This window comes from Sarcophilus harrisii, chromosome 1, assembly GCF_902635505.1.
Source record: "Sarcophilus harrisii chromosome 1, mSarHar1.11, whole genome shotgun sequence".
NCBI classification, from domain to species: Eukaryota; Metazoa; Chordata; class Mammalia; order Dasyuromorphia; family Dasyuridae; genus Sarcophilus; species Sarcophilus harrisii.
In genome coordinates this window covers 429,622,441-429,643,459 of record NC_045426.1, presented here as the reverse complement: position 1 = coordinate 429,643,459, position 21,019 = coordinate 429,622,441, and the positions used below count along the sequence as shown (strand labels likewise).

General features: G+C 35.0%; 1 protein-coding gene across 1 annotated transcript in view; it reads right to left on the bottom strand.

Annotated features, from left to right (window-relative positions):
- Positions 1-1,750: 1,750 nt before the first annotated feature.
- SERPINB5 (serpin family B member 5) overlaps positions 1,751-21,019 on the bottom strand; it is a 40,403-nt gene continuing 21,134 nt past the window's right edge. The window contains exons 2-7 of the mRNA XM_031946180.1: positions 20,614-20,788; positions 15,314-15,451; positions 12,392-12,509; positions 8,267-8,409; positions 3,867-4,034; positions 1,751-3,292 (exon numbers count right to left, since the gene is read on the bottom strand). Coding sequence (XP_031802040.1) covers positions 2,900-3,292; positions 3,867-4,034; positions 8,267-8,409; positions 12,392-12,509; positions 15,314-15,451; positions 20,614-20,781 — 1,128 coding nt within the window. The 5' untranslated portion in view covers positions 20,782-20,788 and the 3' untranslated portion in view covers positions 1,751-2,899. The remainder of the gene's footprint in view (positions 3,293-3,866; positions 4,035-8,266; positions 8,410-12,391; positions 12,510-15,313; positions 15,452-20,613; positions 20,789-21,019) is intronic.

Here is a 21,019-nt window from a genome sequence, read left to right as displayed (position 1 = left end):
TATAAACTTCTTCAGGGAAAAGATTTTCATTTATGATTTTGTATTTCCAGAATCTAACCCACTGACTGAAAAAAAAAAAAAAAGTAAGCCCTTAATAAATGCATGCAGATTGAAAAAAAGATCAACAGTCATAACAATAGCAATACTCCCCAGATCCACTGCTATCAGTAAGCAGTCACATTGTTTTATTCAGATATTCATTTTCCCTGCTGTTCTTATATTTGTTTGTTACCAAGCAGAGAAAAAGGTCTATTGGTTTCCTCATTAATTTTTTCTATGAATAAATGTGGAAATGGGGTATGGCCTGCCTTCAATTTAGGCAACATAGGCATCCAGTTATTCCAGAGAATTTATAGTTTTTCACAAAGTTCCCCAAGCTAAAACCTGCCTCCACCTGTATAGAGAATTTTGATTAAAAGGAATGGGTATCAGAAAGGCCAGTCATCTTAAAACTAAGTATGGAATCAGAGAGGAGGAACTTCTTCCAAATGGATATGCCTACTTATGGTGAGCTATAATTACCTTTGATAGGAATCAATACAATGTGAAATTGTCAAACTTAATTTTCATGCCCCAATGGGCTGATCTGAAAACATATTTCCCCCATTAAACGGCAACAAAAGTTACATCATACAGGCATCTCATTTACTGATGAGGAAACAAAGCTAATAAGATTAAATGTCTTAAAAAAAAAAAAAAAAAGATGAAATGTCTTTTAACCCTAGATTGCACAAGTGCCAGGGATGGGATTTGAACCCAGAGCCTCTAATTCCAGAATCAGTTCTATTTCTTTTTATACCACAAGACAATAATTGTTTCTAAGGGCATCATAATTAAAATATAAGATGGTGCAGAAACTAATTCATAGTAAAAAAAAAAAAAAAAAGTAATCTTCTTGAAAAGTGAAACATAATTTGTTATTTAAAAAATTTTTTTTTTCAGAGCTTGAGATAGAAAGGGATTCCAGGGCTACTTTGCAGGCCTTCTTATTTTATCCCATCTCAGTGGATGAAAACATCATAGAGTATCCTATTTTGTTTTCTTCCCTTTCCTCTATATTTAAAACTAAGATTGATTGGGGATAAAAAAGTGGAACTTGAAGAGGGTTTGGGGGATGCAGGGAGTGTATGGTGGGGTGAAGGAAAAGAAAAAGGATCTGGTACATGGAAGCTGTGAGAACCTTAGCATCCAGGATAGGTCAAGGTCTTAAGTCCATATCATTAGAGAATGATGAAGAAAATGGGGTTACTTAGGCCTGGGAGGGGAGGGGAGAAGGAAAGACTCAAAGAACATATAAATATGTCCTGAGTATACTAAGTATCTAAAGGACTGTCATGTAGAAAAAGGATTAGATTTGTTCTATTTGGCCCCAGAGGGCATGGTAGAGAAAGTTCACAGAAAATACAAAGGGACTCTTTTGACTTCACAACAGGAAAAACTTCCTAGCTAGAAACTAGAGCAGCAATGGATCCTCTCTTCCTTGGAGGCCTTCAAGCAGAGCTTGAACTACCTGTCAGGTAGGAATTATTTTCATATACAGATTGGACTGTGTAGTCATCAAAGTTCCTTCCAATTCTCAAATGCTCATTTGAGCCTCAAAGTTTCATATCTGGAAATTTAGAGAGTTGGACCTCTCTTCATCATTGATATTCCTATTTATTTTTCCCGTACATTAAAGCTTGATTGTGATATTTAAAAAGAGAATATTATGTAAAATCACAGAATAAATGGAAGGCAAGGAAAAAAAATAGACATTTAATTTAATAACATTTTTATTCTGAATAGGATAAGGTGAACTCAATACCAAACAAATGCAGCAAGAAAATGGAGATGAAAATTAAACCTATTTATAGGACACTCAACAGAGGATCCCACTCACAAAGGAACCCATTAGTCAAGGAAATCATATTTTGTCCAGAATTAACAGATGGATGTATATTGTTCTAGTAACTTAACAGATTTGCTTTACAAATACCCCATTGATTCCAAATCCCAACTAAACCTTCATTAAATCAGATCCTTGAATTAGAAAAATTATAAAATGGTAGAGTCAAGAGCCCTTTAATTATTTGTTTTATTCTGCAAAAACCTACCAAGTTCCCCTTGTTTTCCCAACATCATGCTAGACGAGACCAATTTCCAGTCCTTTTTCTTCCCAATCTCAAAAAGTCTTTTTATTTTTAATTACAAGTGATTACAAGCATTGAAGGAACCTGACATCAGGTGTCCAAAACTATTTTGTTTGTTAGCTGGAATCCACAGCTATTTTTTGGTGTGCACAGCACCAACTAGATAACACTCTAATAAAGAGTTCACTTTCTGAGTAGATCTGATCTTCTCATCAGAGCTTATAGTCTAACTCCTGCTACAAAAACAGACTGCTTTATGCTCTAGTTAGAATCACTAAGCAGAACTGAACCTAATGATAAAAATTGGTCAAGTTTCAATTTTGTATGGCTTCTACAGTTTGCCACAGATCCCTGTATTCCCAGCCCTCTATACTAACATTAGTTAATCACAATACATGAAATCTTTCACTCCACCCAAATCTGCCCCTAGAACTAGCCTTTGCTGCATCTGAAAGACCAATGGTGGAAACTCATCCCCTGTAGGTGACTTCTCTGACATGTTTGAGAGTAGTCCCTAAAAAAATAATTATCAAATAAATATGTATATTTATATTTTTTGCTAAAAAATTCACCCTGTTCTCTTTTTATTGAGAAAGGAGTGAAATAAAAAATAGTTTTAAAAAAGAGGGGTATTCTATGTGATGACTGAATATGAAAAGTATTTATTGCTCCCTGCTCCAAAAATATTAATAATATGCCAAAGTTAGAAAGTAATTCTCTGGGTGAAAAGTTTATAGAAACCTGTACCTATGTAAAAGAGATAGGGTTGATTAAGGAGAACAGAATTTTCCAAAGAAAATGATATTGCGTGTTTTGTTGTGCCTGATGATATAAATAAATGGATGGTCAGCATTAAATTCATCTTTATGTTGCAGGATTCGAGATCCTGGTACTTCTATAGAATCACCACCATCTTCTGTTATTTCTAAACAGGCTTTGTGGATGACATTAGACAAAGCCACTCCCTTAGTTTCTGACAGCCCTGAGAAATCACTTGTACTTTCATCAAAGACATTTTTCATTCCAAGGCTCTCCAGATCTGTTTTAGGGTCAATAATTTTTTCCACCTTAAATTTGGGCATTGAAAGTTTCACTTTAGTGCTAGCCATCGTACTGGGATTGGTCCACTCCTGCAGAGTCTCAGGGCTGAGCTCTTTCTCAACCTAAAAGAAGGAAAAAAAAAAGCAAAGTATTTTATTACCAAGGAGTATAAAAGGAAAAAAAATCCTTCTTTACCTCAATCTCAAACATGAAAATGACCTATCAATTAATAAATACTCATTAAATACCTATTATATGCCAGGAACTGGGAAAGGAACTAGAGATACAAATAAAAAACCACAACACTGTCCCTGACCTCGTGGAATTTACAGTCAACTAATAAAAATAATATATGCACATCTAAGTAGACATAAAAGAATAAATTGAGATGATAGAGTTTTCTTAGCAAAGATAATGGAGTGTTTTGCCATTTCCTTCTCTAGTTCATTATACAGATGAGAAAACAAAGCAAATACTCTTAGGTGACTTGCCCATGGTTGCATCTGAGGCCATATCTGAATTCAGAAAGATAAGTCTCCCTGACTCCTATTCTGGGACTCTATCCACTGAGCTATTAAGTTGCTCCCCATCAAGACAACATAGGTGTCATCAAATCCCCAAATGGTTTAGTTCACTATTTTTCCCATTACAATATAGTTATTATATATATAAAAAATCATCACCTATATTCCATACCTTTTCCAATCCAGTTGAATCATCCTCTATATCTTTTGGTAGTAAAATGAGCATGCTTAGGTGCTTGTTTTGAAAGGGAAGTTCTATGATCTTGCAGTTCATGTCTTTGATGTTGCCCATACAAAACGTAGCTTCTATATTCATCATTTGTACTGGTTTGGTGTCTGTCTATAAAACACAGGAAACATGTAGGTTTTTGCCACAATCAGGAAAAACAGCATAGGTACACAAATTAATTTGCCTTTATTAGAGACTTAAAAACAAGATGATAGCCTTTCTATCTACTTCCAAATAAGACTGTTGCCTTAAAACTCCACAGAACATTTAAACCTCACTTAGTAAGTCAAACTAGGACTTATTTTATTTATTAAGATGTAAATGCTTTGAAGATCACAGTTTAATAACCCCTTGTTTAGTCCAAATTTCATTTTCACATACCCAGAAACCGAAGTTCATGGAGATAACATTTCTTATTCAAGATCATATAGTTTAATGCTTTCTGTGCTAAGAATAAAATCCCCAGGCTCTTTACTCCTAGGTCATTTTCTACTTTTTTCTCTCTATTAATGCTATGCTGCTTTTTCTTCCATTATTTCTGATGGAACTAATTTGAATGCCAATAATAATTCAAAATTTCATGTTTTTTTAATAAATATTTTGCAAAAGAATTTCCTTGGAAACTAGAGTAGCTTGATGCTAAACCTTCTGATTGCATTCCTTCTGGAAACCACTAAATGTGGTTGGCTCTGGCCAACAATAGCTAGTTTGTTTGCTCATCTGTTTCCTTCTTTAAAAAAGTATTCCTTCCTACTATTCCCTTATCATATGGTGTAGTAGAAAAGAATATTAGATTAGGAACCAAAACCCAGATTCTATTCTCAGCACAACCATTAAACTCATAAACTAAATGAATAACTTGAGTGAATCACTTAAACTTCTAAGGAACTCACTTTTGTTCCTCTGCAAAATATGAATTAAAAGGTCTCTAAGATATCTTCCAGCTCTAATATGCTTTGATTTATGAAAAATACATCATTTCCATATATCTTTTTCCTTGCTCCATTCTCCTATACACACACACACACACACACACACTCTCTCTCTCTCTCTCTCTCTCTCTCTCTCTTTCTCTCTCTCTCTCTCTCATCATCATCATCATCATCATCATCATCAAAAATTATCAGTCTTTAGAACTATCCTTCTCTAGTTAATTTGTGATCATTTAATTCAAACTATGGAATAAGGAATTGATAGCTCAGTGATTCAGCCTTCCCACTAAGGCATTGCCTTTTGAAAGGTTTGGAATTTTACTGATAAAATAATTCAGTGTCCATGTTAAGTCATCAGGAAAGATATTCACAGGCCATTTCCAAATCACTGGAAGGCAGTCACTTCCTTCCCTTTCTTCATATGACCAGAAAACTCTACAATCAGGATGGTTAAAGTAGATGACCAAGTTCTTTCCCTGGACTTATTATACTTAAAATGGGTCAGGGATTAAACTTCAATTTTAAGATCTCTATCCAGTTAAATAATTGACAAACCCTAAATTTAGATAAAGTTATGGTTTCCCAAAAGCTTCATTTATTTCATATGCCAGAACTGAATTTGGGTCACCTATGTAGGAATAGCCAGATGTACTAAACTACTCATAAATAGCTTCAAAAATTTAGGGCAAGCCTTGAAGGAGATGGCATAAGATGTGAGAAAAGCTTTAATAATGTGACTCAAAAGTGCAAGGACTGACAGAAATCCAAGCAATCACAGGAAAGTAATAGCTTCTGCTGTCCTCAGGAAGAAAGCATCACTAGAGTCTTCCAATGACATTTTATTGCCCTATTAAGGGAAACAGAGAACCATCACTGACATTCTAGTCCCTTATTAAGTCTGTTCACAGAGACAGGATATCAGGCCTGGATCCAGCTTGAAGTTTTAAAATTTAATAAATGAGAAAGCTGGAGTGCTAAGGTTTTTCCTCATCTCAAAGAGTATTCGTTCATATTTTTGACAATTCAAAACTGGAAAGTCCATGGAGATTTGAGAAAAAAAAGCCAAGGATGTTCTGACCTCTCCCTCTTCTACCTCTCCCTCCATTACAGTCTAATTATAATTTGTTTCTTTAAGCTTATGACTGACATTCCTGCTAAGGTGTGCCATTTAATGGCAGGTTTGAATTTAAATGGGAAAAAAAAGACATACAGGATTTTTTTTTTTTTTTTTTTTTTTTTTTTTTTTGCAAAAATGTTTCTAGTAACCTCCTTAGATGAGAGAACCAATAAACAGCTCAATGATAATCCCACACAAGATGGGAGTGGCTGCATGCTGTAAGAACTTGCTTCATTAGGAATCCAACTAACACTAAGGTTATAACACATAGAATCTGATAGATCTTCAAAGGATTCTTAAAGATCACACAGTTCAATGATTTTATTTTCAGAAGAGAATATTGAAGTCCAGAGAAACCAAACGATTTAACTAAATCACACCATGAACTTGCCAGTTTCTACAACTGTAGTAAAATGGTAAGAATCAAATAAGATAGCATAGGTTCTGACGTATAGAAGATGCTTAATAACTGCTTTTTTTCCTTACTTCCTTTCGAATCCATGTCTTATGACTTCTACTCCAATGCTCTCTCTCTCCCTATATTCTGCTGACTTTTGAGTCACTACACGATCTCCCTAACTCACAACAAGATTTGTTAAAGTTCAGTACCCTCACATCTCAGAATGAAAGGAAATAATAAAAACATAATTCACTAAACATTTTGAAAAATGGGGGATTTGTTTATAAAGACTTAGAAAAAAGTTGGGTTTTTTCTCCTCTGGCATATCAGGCACCCCATCTTTGGTGAAAGAGTAAGCAGATATTCTTCCCTATAATCTGTACCACTGATATTGTCTAAGCCGAGGTCCCCGATCTTTTTTGTGAGAAATAACTACATTTATGTTCTTGGTTAATTATTTTACAAATGTAACTGAGTAATTATTTGCTATTAGCTATTAGCCTTGTATTCTAGTAGCTATCAGGTATCACTATACTGATTTCCCAAATAAGGAAAAAAAAGTAAATTATGTTCTTAAGGTTACCTCTCAGATGTTCCTTGCATTTTGGTCTTGATTTCAAATCTACTCTTTAGCCTCAGACACATACTTACCTTTGATAAAAATAGAAATGTTTATATGCCTTTTAATGTCTTTTTTTAAAGGTCACCCACCCCAGAGCCCACTGATAGGAGACTCTTTCCTCATTTGTAGAGATTCATGCCCCAGACCTGTGTAAAGGGCAGCATGGAATTGACAAGAGCAAGATAGAAGATAAATTCAGTTCTCTTCTTTCTCTTGGATTCTTCCAGCTTCCAGGATGGATATAAAAATTGTCCAAGACTCCAATCTCTCTTCAAGACCATGAAGAGAGAAGAACTTCAGGAAGAAGCTGACATAAGAACTAACAGCGTCCATCAAATCCATAGTTTGCTGCTCTGGAGACTTTAGAGAATTTCCCTTGAGGTAAAATCAGGGATTCTCTCTCTCTTAGTTGAGTTGAGTTACCCTCTTCCCAATGGGAAAACTCATTTACTGTGTGTATTGTCCAGTAAGTGTGTGTGTGTGTGTATGTGTGTGTGTGTACCCTTTTCCCTCATACATACATATATATACACACATATACATAAATACATATACACATTTTCCTATGTATCCTCTCTGATTTCTGTTTTGCTACTGACTTGTATAAATAGATTTATTTGCTATTTACTATATGTATTCATTGTGGACTTAACATTTGATGAGAAGGGAGTCAAGCCTTGGCTATAAAGTTTGGAGTAATCATTTATCCTTTTAGATATATCAAACAAGAATGTAGATTGAACCTAAAAATTACATCACTTAGACTAATAATATTTAAGGGAAAAGAAAGAAGTAATTCAAGTCCAGTATCCGTTCTCTCTAAGGATATCAGAGTAGTGACCAATCTCCAGATTCAACTTCCTGCTTTCCTTTCTAACAGGAATTAAAATTTCCTTTGGATAAAGCTGGGGGAGGATATGTTTTAGATATATAACTATTCCAGCCACATATGACACCTACATCTTATATTTGTCAAATGGTTCAGCTATTTTACAAATCAAAATAAGACTACTCCCATTTCATAGATGAACAAAGGCATTCAAAATATCAGTGACTGATAGTGGCAAAATCCAAAGTCAAGGCTTAAAATATAGGTGTACCAGTAGTTCATTATAATCTGAAGAATTATTATATTTTTAAAGTTCCAGTTAATTTGGGTCCTTTTCTACGAGGTTATAACTGTATGGCACTTCCCCCACTGAAATATAAATCCTATAAAAATCTCCCCCAGTTCAGCTTTTGATAATTAACACATAATATTGGAGCACAAACCTTGTTGATTCTAAATGGACATTCTTTTGTTTCAGATTCAGGAAACTTCTTCATCCATTTTCCTATGAAATAGGCTGCATTCACCACAAGGATCTTGGTTTGATCATTTACATTGTCCTCAGTCAACAAATTCTCAAAATGGCCTGAAAAGATATTTTTTAAACCCATACAAATTTCACAAAATGAATTTTCCAAATTTGACATTATTTACCTATAGGTTTATGAAAGGGGAGTTTATGATACTTCTACCTTCTTCCTCAGACAATCTTGAGTAGGATGTCCATGATTTTGAGGGGTGGGAATGGGAGAGGAAGCATACAATATGCTCAAAATTTCCACTTAACTGGCTGAGAAAATCTCTTTGAGGAAAGACAAGCAATATAGCAAGACTTCCTTGCTTACACATTAGCATAGAAGCAGCAGGCATCTTTACTAATCAGGGATTCAGGGAAGCAGGAGGCAAAGGACATAAACAATGCCATGCATAAAAGAACTGTACATGGGAAGAAGTTGAGGTGGGAGCCAGAAAACCTGAATTTAAATCACACTTCTGACTTGGATTCTCTGTGTGGCATTTGGGCAAATCATTTTCTTATCAGTCTCTTTTTTCATATTTCAAATAAAAGAGTTGGATTAAATAATGTTTAAAGCTACTTCAAGCTCTGAAATCACAAATCACATGTGATGCTAAAGCTCAGAGTGAACTGAGGCTATCAAAGAAAGCCAAAACAATTAAAATTTGTTGTGAGGGGAAGGGAAAGATTGCTTTTTGAGTTAAAGTGAAAGATTACAGGGTAGATAGAGTAAATGACATGAAGAAGGCAAAACCACACAAATATTACTTTGCTTCTCTTTGTCAAAGTGAATGATCATTAGACTGATACAGACAGAACTGTGGTTAATAGGGACAACCACTGAGGTGAATTATACTGGAGATACCTTTCACATATGATTTGAATTAAATGGTCACTGTAATCTCTTCCAACTCTCAAATTCTATGATTCCATGATTTGTCATTTTGTGTTAAGATATAGATGAATAATAAATTCAAGTTACCAATTCCAGACAAACTAAATCCCAATATACTAAAAAATATATCATTTTTTGTTATTGCCGAGAAAATGGTCTTCAAAAGATTTTGAAGGAAGGAAAAGATGTCACATAACTAATAGGAAAAATTGTGCCAATTTTTTTCTTCAAAATAAAAATGGAAAGGGGAAGAGAGTTTACAAACAAAAGCTAATGAGATTGACCTAGCAAATTTCTAGAATGTATCATAAGAAAGAATGATTAGTAAACATCCAGGAAAAAAGTGTTTATCACAGGGAGCCAACATGGTTCCATCCAGACTAGCCTCATTTCTAGTTTTGACAATTTAAGTTTTTTTAAATAGATTTTAGGGGAAATAAAAAGGTAAACAATTATATACTAATTATTTTCCTAAGTCCTAAAGGACTACAAGTTCATTGTGAACCAGCAGTGCTTTACAGCAGCCAAGAAGTTAATGTAATTTTAGGTTACATTAAGAGAGGAATGGTGATAGTCCCACTGCAATCTGTCCTGGTCAGACTACACATATTATATTGTGTTCCATTCTTCACACCAAATTTCAGATTAAGCTTCAGTACATATCCAGAAGAGGGCAACCATATGAGGATATTGAGGAAATGGGATATCTCTCAAGGAGAAGATCCTAGAAAAGTGGGGAAAAGGACTGTATGACCTTTTGCCTTACTTTCCTCATCTGTAACATGCGCTGGAGGAAAAAAATGGCAAATCAGTATGTTTGCCAATAAAATCCCAAATAGGATTGCAAAGAGTTTGGATACAACTGAAATGACTGAATAACAATAAAGGAAAGCCTCTTAGTAGTTCCGGCTATCCAAAAGTGGAATAGGCTCTCCCTTACCAGAGGTCATGAAGCAAAGTCAATATGAGTGCTTGTCAAGTTATAGTCTAGAGGGGATTATTGCATTAGGCAGTCTCTAAAAACCCTTCCTATTCTGGCCTTGCATGACTATATGATGCAAACCTTGAGGGTTCCAATGGGATTCCCATTTCCCCATTCCATGACAAATTACCCACTGACTGAAAAGAGAGTGAGAGGAATGTTCTAAGTACAGAATTCAGTTTAAGAATTTTCAAGAAATAAATGTTACATTTGACTTCCCAGTCTGTCTTAAGGACCTAATTTCATTGGTGGTTGTTTCTGGATAAATGTAAGCTATATCTATTCCAAAGTGTTCCCTGTCCACTGAAAGGGAAAGCTAACAGGTATGCCTTCAGAAGTCATCCCTAGTCTATCTGAATTTTAAAGTATTTAACCTCTTTGAAGAAGATAACTGTTAAACTGTTCTAAGGATCAAACTAAGTAACTATGCCTAATACAGGAAGAATCATTTAATTGCCCTATGACAGATGCTTGAATCTGTATAAATCTATGAAATTTTATATCAAATTTTTATTTAAAGTAGGTTTTTAACCATTTTTTGGGCCATGGTCCCATTTTATAATCTGGTATAGCATCCTACCCCTTTCACATAATGGGTTTTTTAATTAATAATTAAAAGAAATACAAATTTTCAATAAGAAATTAGTAAAAATAATAAGTATATAAATGTTTACCTTTTTATTTCCCTAAAATCTATAGACCCATTGGAGTCCATGGGTCTCAGGTTAAGAATTCCTGCTTAAAAGGAAATGAAGAAAAAGCACAGTAGAGAGGTGGAAAAACACAAGGAAAAAAATACTGTGTGACAGACTGGCAAATCACAAAATCACCCTTATGAAGAAGAGTGTTAGTTTCTCACAAAGGCAGAATAAGCCTCAGTCTATGAGATTTGATTTGAAAGCTCTTCCCTGATTTAAAAGAATCTCTCATCACTTCAAATTCTATAATCCTTGAAATGTCCATCATTAGAATTATTTCTCCGGGTTAAAGATATGTCTCCAAAAGGCTTTCATTAAGATACAGATATGCTGCCTGGGAAGAGAAGCCCATAATCATACCATTTTAGATTTATTTAAAGACTTGCTAGGGGGAAATAGAAAACTGAGGCTCTGCTGAATACAAGATTCATAAGCATTTAAAGGGCCCAAAAGAGGAATATGTTCAATTAAAGAAACAGGAAGAAAAATGGGGAAAGTACATAGTATTATGAAGCACTGTCAGAGGTAGGAGAGCTAAGTAGGCTTCCAAGGAGCTTTCATTAGGTTATAATGACGCAGCAATAGATTATAAATGCATCAGTACCAATACAGGAAAAGAGACACAAGTAAAGCTGATATGAGAAGAGATTTGAAGATTAAAAGCACATTGCTCTCACTTTATAATTCTGCCTAGATCTGGTCTTAAAGAAACTATTTTTTCCCCTTCTTTTCAGTGAATTTTTGGGGCAGAAGGCAAAGGAACTGGCACAGGGTTATTTAATTATCTTAAATACATGTGAAGGTAAGGAACACTGACCCAGAGAACCTGAGTTCAAATTGTGCTTCTTAAATTTACTATCTATGTGACCTTGGACAAATGACTTAAGTTCCTCAGGTCTCAATTTGATCTGTAAAATGAGGCTAGGTGGTACAATGGTTAGAGCACCAGACCTGGAGTCAAGAGGATCTGAGTCCAAATTCAGCCTCAGACATTTACAAGCTGTGCGATCCTGTGTAAGTTGCTGAATCCTGTCTGCCTTAGTTTCCTTTTCTGTAAAATGAGCTAAAAAGGAAATGGAAAACTGACTCAAAGAATCAGACACAGCAGAAACAACTGAGTGCCAAAAGGAGATGGTTGGACTAGATGATCTTCAAGTTCTTTTCCAGATCTAAAACCTAACATCTTACATAGACTTATATACTTGTAGGCTTAAACCATGAGAGATGACCCAAAGGGGAAAAATAGAAATAGAAATACTATATTATGAAAATGAAAAGAAAAATACCTTCATACTGAGGAAATTGTTATATAAAACCCATTTGGTTTTACTTGGGAAAAGAGGCTAAAACAAAGTGACTACTCAAAGTTTCTTACAGGTATTTAATTATAATTGATCTGCTATGTGTTGTTTTGGGATGACAGAAGAAAAAGCAGAATATGGTCACTGGTACAGCATTAGGTTAAAAGATACTTGCCATCTGTAAGGTCCTTAATAGATTTGTTGATCTGGCCTTTAGTTTCTTCCAGTTTATCCTTAAAGTCAACAGTTTCCATTTCATTTGCATAGGGCCTTTTGGTGGCACTGACAAATTCCTGAAAAAAACACATTTTACAATGTAAACTCATCATAAATTACTTAAAAAAAATAAAGTCAACATACCACACACAACTGTAATCATTCTACTACACAATGGACAACTCTGAAAAACTTTCTTTGTCCAATACCTCATTGTGGCATAGAGGTAGCTCTCAGTTCCTGGAAAATATGATAACAGTACTTCTGTCATAACAGGTCCTATCAGACTAAGATCTTAAATACCAACTCAGCAAAGAACAATGCATCTGCTTTCTGATAACCAGCCCAAACAGTGTTTGGAGAAGCAACACTATGAGATTGGGCACTAGGTACTGTTTAATTACAGCAACTTATTTTTTTTTTGGGGGGGGGAGTCTTTTTATTTACAAATTATATGCATGGGTAATTTTACAGCATTGACAATTGCCAAACCTTTTGTTCCAATTTTTCCCCTCCTTTCCCTCATCCCCTCCCCAAGATAGCAGGTTGACCAATACATGTTAAATATGTTAAAGTATAAATTAAATACAAATTAAGTATACATGTCTTAACAGTTATTTTGCTGTACAAAAAGAATCGGACTTTGAAATAGTGTACTATTAGCCTATTACAGCAACTTACTGAACTGCTTACCAAAGAGTGAAAAGCTTGTGATCTACATTTGTAGAGAGACCACCTTCACCCATGAAAACATAAATCTTTTGAAGTATCAAGGAATAATAATCACAACTATTTTTTTCAAATGCTTTAACACTGTATGTTTTGAAGAAGAAAGACGAGGAGGAAAAGGAATGGAAAAGGAGTAGATAGAGAATGAGAGGAAGAAAGTAGAAGGGAAGGAAGATAAGAAAGGGAATTTGATAAAAAGAAGGAAAGATGGCAGAGAAAAAGAAAGAAAAGGAAAAAGAACCAAGAAAGAGAGGACATGGAGGGAAAAAATGGAAGAGGAGAAGGGGAAGATGATAAGGAGAATGAAGAGAAGAAAGGAAAATGAGGAAGAGAAAAAGACAGAGAAAAAAAAAGAAAGGAAGAGAAGAAAAAAGAAGGCAAAAAGAAATAACTGGAAGAAGAGGAGAAAAAGAAGTGAAATAGGAAGGAAAAAAGATGAGGAAGATAAGACCAAGAAGAAAGAAGACAAAACTGATCATTTATATATACAAGTTTGGGTTTTTCTACACAGGAAACAAAAGTACTAATGAAATATGTAAATAGCACACAAACAAAACTAAAAATTGAAAGTAAATAGCAAAAACCAAATTCCATGAATTTGATCAAAATGAATCATAGGCTTCCAAGGTAGCAGTACAGTCCATCTATGATATAGATATATAACTTTCTCTCCAAATACTATCCAAAATGTTTTGCAGTATACCATATAATAGCTCATAAATTATTACCATAATGGTTGCCACCTAAATAGTTTATAATAAGAGTGAACTTAATTGCAGCTCCCAGAATGAAGCAGTTTCCACTGCAGCTAGTGGCAGTTACTCCTACCTCCATTCTCAAAGGGGAAGGAAAAGGAATAAGCATTTCTATAACTCCTACTATGTTCCAGGAACTGTTCCAAGTGCTTTGCAACTAACAAAAGCATAAGGAAACTTCATCCAAACCCTAAAGATGCACTCTAACCTTCAACAAAAATAAATATATTATATGTATCATCTATTATGTTTAGGCATTAATATGTTGCAATAAAAAGAAGCCTATGTAAATGTTACTTTAGACCACAGGCTGGCAAACTAGGACAGCTAGATAGCATAGGAGTTAATTGAACCTAGCTTGAATTGAAGTTTGAATTTAAAAATACTATTAATAAGCCACTAAGGATAGTAAATAATAAATTTGGATCATTCCAATAAAACATTCTTCATAACACTATCTGCTCAAATAAATAGAGAGGACAGACTTTATGAAATAAATGTGGCAAGTAAAAATAGATGGAATGAAGATTTTCTCCCCTATTATGTTGATATCATTGGCTACATGAATGATATGAGAGCATTAGGCCAGATAACAGAAGGTTTAAGTGGTTGTTATACCATCAATGACTAGCCCTAATATTTACTGCAAGGCTATACAGTGGGTAGAATACCTGGCCTGGATTCAGGAAGCTTTCTGAGTTCAAATCTGGCCTCAGACATTTATTAGCATTGTGCCCCTGCACAAATCACTTAAGCAAGTTTGCCTTAGTTTCCCCATTAGTAAAAATGACCTGGAGAAGGAAATAGCAAACCATTCCAGCATCTTTTCCAAGAGAATCTCAAATGGGGTCAAGAAGTCTGGGACAGAACTAAATACTTACTGACAGCTCAGTCAGCCATGGACAGAAAATCTTTAAATGCCAAAAGATGATATGTATATCCTTCTCATGTGGGGATCATAGATTTGGAAATGGGGGAAAGAGATCTTTGGAGTCATCTAAATGAATTATTTTATAGAATATAAGTGATTTGCCTAAGAGACGGAAGGAGATTTGAACCTGAGTTCTTTGCTTCCAAATCCAGCATTCCTTACATTGAAACATTCTATGATTAAACACAATGTGAAGGTCCCAGACAATAGTCTGAGATTACATAGTGAGATCTGTTGCTCTAAAAATTTGAAGGCAGCATCAGTTATTGCCAGATGCTCAGGCTTTTACTGAGTATTTCCCTAGTCATCCCATAAATAATTAAGGAGAGAGTCAGCTGAGGCGCAGGTGTCCCCAAATGCCTTAGCACCCTTAAATGCTCCCATGAGGCTACAATCCCGTATATAGCTTTAAAAGTGTGAAAGGAAACAAAACCAGTTGTTGTTGTTGTTGTTTTTAATAACTTACCATACATGGGTTTAGAGATTTATCAACATAGAGCTTTTTGATTAGCTTCAAGGAGTAGAAAGAACTAAGTTTGTTTACATCAGAAGTCACTGTCTGAAAACTAAAAGGTGCATCTTTGACATTTTCAAAGTGAAGGACCTGTGAACAAAAAGAAAAAGTTAATGGAAACCATTGATCTTTTCTGTCACTGCTGGACAGCTCAATTCAACTTTCATTTATTAAGTTCAATGTCCTTTGCTAGGCACTGGATGGGGAATGCGTTTGGGAGAAGGAGGCCAAGATACAAATTACAGGAGCTATAGTCTCTGACTTCACAAAGCTTGTAATTTAATAGGGGAATATAGTATATGCATAAATAACTATACTCAATTCTCTTGCTTCTGGGCAAGTAGGTGATATAGTGGATAAAGTATCAAGTCTGGAGTCAGGAAGAACTGAGTTCAAATCCGACCTCAGATACTGACTATGTGACTCTGGGCAAGTTACTTAATCCTGTTTCCCTCAGTTTCCTCTTCTGTGAAATGAGCTGGAGAAGGAAAAGGCAAACTATTCCAATATGTCTGCCAAGAAAACCCAAATGGGATCACATAGATTCAGACTTGTTTGAAAAACAATGAACAACATTCTTGTTATTTGTCTTAGGAATGGTGATCCTAATGTTAACATTGGACAATTTTCAAACATGAATAAGTTGCCACTCCCTCAAAGATGAAACTAGGATCATCATTTGGAGAAACAATATTTCATGAAAATGATAATATTTAATAATAATAAATGACATTTATAGAGGTACCTTAAGATTTCCAAAGTATTTTACATGCATCATCTCACTTAGACTTGAAAAAACTCTATGAATTGGGCATGAGAGGTATTATGGCCATATTATAAATGAAAAAATTGATATTAAGAAAGTTTGTAACTTGCCTTGAGCTAGTAATAATCAGGCCTCGGTTTCTGTACTGAGTACTTCTCAAGTCTGAGTCTATTATGGCATAATAGAAAACCTCTGAAAACATTAGCCCCAGCCAGTCTATAGGATTTAAACAAAGCCTCACAAACTGAAGGGAACAGAGCACGAGGAAGCATGTATTGTCTCCCCAAGTCCTTTCAGAAATACTAGTTCCCCCTGATGGAAAATGGACTTATTGTTAAGATGCAACTAAAGGAATACTAATATAATAAGAATTTATTTCAGTCATTTTTCTCTTCTTGACCACATTTGGGATTTTCTTGGCAAGGAAACTGGACTGGTTTATCATATTCTTCTCTAGCTCATTTTACATATGAGAAAACTGAGGCAAATAGAATTAAATAACTTGCCCAGAGTCACATAGCTAGTAAGTGTCTGAGGCCACATGTGAATTTAGGAAAAGGAAACTTTCTGACTCCAGACCTAGTGCTTTATCCACTGCACCACCTACCAGCCCATAATAAGGTATAGCAATATAATAAAAATGGTTGACATTTATATAGTGCTTATTATGTGCCAGGAACTTTACAATTTTATTTCACTTGATCCTCAAAGAAACCCTGGTTGCTACTTGCTATTATTGTGCTCATTTTACAAATGAGGAAAATGACACAAGCAGGGTAGGAGTCATATCCAGTATTAGAACACGTAGTAAGTATCTGAGGTGGGATATAAACTCATATTTCCCTGATTGCAGGCCCAGTGTCCTATTTTGTTCAAGAACAGTTATGTGAATCTAGATCGCTAATGTCTCTTAAATAAACAGTAGATGACCAAAAGAACTTGTTCCAACTGATCCATCGCAGACATATTTGAAGTAGGCAATGCAACATGTAGGAAAGTAATGGATTTGTGATTTTAAAAAAACTAGGCTTAAATTCTGGTTCTACAACTTACTACTCTGGTTAAAGCACTTAAAACTCTTAGAATTTTCTGATCTGTCAAAGAAGGGTTGGACAAAATGATCTAAATAAAATACTTGAGCCTAACTGAATGTGGATCACAACATAGTATTTTCACTTTTGTTATTGTTGTTGTTTGATTGCTTTTTTCTTTCTTATTTTTTTTCCCCTTTTTGATCTGATTTTTCTTGTGCAGCATGATAAATGTGGAAATATGTTTAGAAGAATTACACATGTTTAATTTATACTGGATTGCTTGCTGTCTAAAGGAGGGGAGAGGAAGGAGAGGAGGGAGAAAAATTTGGAACACAAGGTTTTGCAGGGGTGAATTTTGAAAACTCTTTGCATTTATTTTAAAAAATAAAAGAATGTTATTTTTTAAAAATAGAAAAATAAATAAATAGCTTAGCCTATTACTTTTTTTAAAATTTGTTAGGGATTTCCCTTCTCCCCTAGTTTGTTCTTAAGGAAAATGAACCTTGGGGATCTTGGCATAGAAATTGCACCTTGCCAGTTACTGTCCTAAATATATAATTATTGTTTTTATTATTAAATTATGGTCCTAACAACAATCTTCAGAGGTAGGTGTTATTATTATTCCTATTTTACAGATAAGAAAATTGAGGCAAACAGAAGTCAGTGACTTGCCCAAAATCATACAGCTAGTGAATGTCTGAGGCTGGATTTGAAACTGGGTCTTCCTGACTCCAGATCTGGGACTCTATCCACTGCACTACCTCACTTCCATAATTTGCCAATCCATGATCTAAAGTAATGCTTATATATGCTTCATTATATTGCAACATAAAATAGATGATCCATACAATAGATCTTTTGTTGTTGTTGAAAGTAAAAGTCCATCTTTAGGATTTGGATGAAGTTTCCTTAGGTTCCAGTTTAGTTGTAAAGTATTTAGCATAGTTCCTGGAACACAGGTACTCTATGAATGCACACAAGGCAATGGGATTTTTCAGAAAATAAGTTTAAAGTGACTTTTGATAGGAGTTTCCACCTCCTTATTTATAACAAGCGGCAGGTTGACTTGCATTTTATTCCAAAAATAGAGCCCCAGCAAATAATTATTATCAACAGCGATCCTACAGAAGAAATGCTTGGCAAGCCCAATAATGCCATTCTTCTTCCCCTACCTAGTCTACATTCAATTCTCATTTCTCCACCAATACTTTTCATGGAATCAGACACTTAGAGGTGGAAAGGATATCAGAGACTGTCTAATACATCGGATTTTTTACAGACAGGGAAACTGAGCCTTTGAGACAGTAAGCTTCTTGCCCAAAGTCACATGCAGTAGATATCGAAGCTGAGATTTGATCTGAAGTTTCTCTGACTGCATAACCAGTGTTTCTTTCCTACACTATGCTGCATAAATTTAGGACTGATTAAGTGACTTGCCCAAGCTCACACAGCTAGCATCTGAGGCCAAATTTGTATTCAGGTCTTCCTGACTCCAGACCCAGTGTTAGTCTATTCACTGGGCCCCCCCACCTACCCTATTCAAAATCAAATTTAGAGATTATTTAATGACAGAATTGTAATAGCTGGTAGAATAAAAAAATAATCCTGGATTTGGGACCTAAGTTCGAATCTCAGTTCTCAATTTAAATATATTATTTTACTGTTCCAGGCTTTATTTTTCTCATCTGTAAGATGAGTGAATTGGATGAAAGAAACCACTAAGTCTCCTTCAAGCTCCTGATTCTTAAAATCTTATGAATCTGGTTCTCTGACTCCTAATACCATTGTACCACAAAGGCTTGATGCCACATATAAACACTCAATAAAGACTTATTGATTGATTGATCGATTTACTGGTGAGTTGATATGATTAAAGCACTTCACTCACTCTTTCAGTCCTTTTTGTGCTTTGTTTCTTAAGGTTGTCATGTTTTCCTATGTTGGTAAAGTTCTATGTAAAGATTTAATATCATTATTGATAATAATGCTTTAATACTTTAGGCACTAAAGCGTTATTATCAACCCATTACTAATTTTGAATTTAATTAAGGAAATACAGATTCTTTATCAGGGGTAACACTGAGGGAAAGTCTTAATTCAAAAAGGCCCAAAGTTGTCCACTGCATCCTGGGCCATCATCAGTCATCTTGATTTTTGTCTTGCCACTAGACTCCAGGGGAGAAAGTGAGAATGACAACTGAAACTGCCTCACTTAAACTCCAGTTCACATACAAGTGATGATATTGGTCTTTTAGACAAAGGATGAACAACAATAACACTCCTGTGCATCTGTACTTTCCAGAAAAATGGATTGGAATTGGGTGGGAAGGGGGAGGAGTGGGTGATGGGGAAGAGACAGATAAGAGAAGGGTTATTCTCTTGGCCTTACATTTCCAGGCCTCATTTAAATTATGACCCAGAGGTTTCCAGGAATTGTTTAAGGGCTTATACAAAGATACCGGGCTAAAAATTCTTCAGAGTTCCTTGGAGGGAAAGAAAAGTGCTATTGAACTATAAAATAATTGTTAGCATAACAATGCTAGGTTATAGGGAATTTCATCTGATGGCAAAAAGTAAATGAAGTTGTGAATAAAGATAATAAGAAGCTTGAAATACACTCCATGAAAATAAGCACTGACTAGAGATAGATTTGGGCAAAATAATGATTTGTAAACTTTCCTGTACTTCACCACCAAGGGAACTAACTCATCTTTACTAGTAACAAAAAGCTTTTGTTAGGTTTGGTATTTTAATTGAGTATTGACCAAAAATGCACTGATGAGAAGAGAAAAATAATATTTACATTTGCACAATACTTGGTGAGAATCCCCAGCATGCTGGGTGCATACCCTGTGGCCAAAATATAAGAGAACATATTTAAGGTTTGGCCTGCATAGGTGATAGGAGGTATTATATGTTACTGAAGAAAACCAAATAGATGAGACCACAGATCCATATGGGCAAAGCACTTCTCAAAGTGTTTTCAAATGCTTAATGTTACTTGATCCTTACTATATGCCCTGTGAAACTGTAGGAATAGGAACTATCTTCTCCACTTTATGGATTAGGAAACTGAAGAAGAGAGACTGAGTGACTCAATGTAATTATTGGCAAAGTTTGGGCTGGAACCCAGTTTTAGAGAGTTCAAGGATCTTCTGTTATACTATCCCACAATACTTAATATAAAACATCTCCATGGTGGTCTGAATCTCAGAGACACCACAAGAACTATTTTAAAATATCAGAATAAATGCTAAGAAACCATTCAATTCAATTGCAGAAACTGCTACTCCTATACTATTCAGCATATTGGAAATATGAAGAAAATTGGCTGTCTTAATTCTTGCAGAAATACTACACTAAAATTCCTCCTACTTTTCCCCTAAATGTTGCTCAAGTAAAAGCAAATACAACTAGCTCTTAAAAATGAAAACAATGAAGCCAAAATTCACCTTTCCGATTTCATTTGCTGTATCACCTTTGGTGCCTATTTGAGCCAGGGACAGGGAAGTAGAAAGACATATTGGAGAAAAAAGGACATTGCTAGTTGTTTCCTTGTCACACAACTGTTTGAAAAGGTCAACCGCAAAAGCTGAATTTGCCAATCGTAGAGCATCCATTGTGAGCCTAGAATGGAAAAGGAGAGGAAAATATTACATTTTTACAATCACATGGCTCTGAGAGTATCTCATGGCTCTCAGAGTGAGGAGGTCTCTGAATCAATTTAATCCAATAAGAAGTGAATCTATAGTTATAAGAGATAATCTAAGACCTTCATGGCTGGAGAATAAGAGGTCAAGAGAAGGAGGCACATGTTATCCTTCAAGCAAGAAAAGCTAAGTGATTATTTTTTTTTAA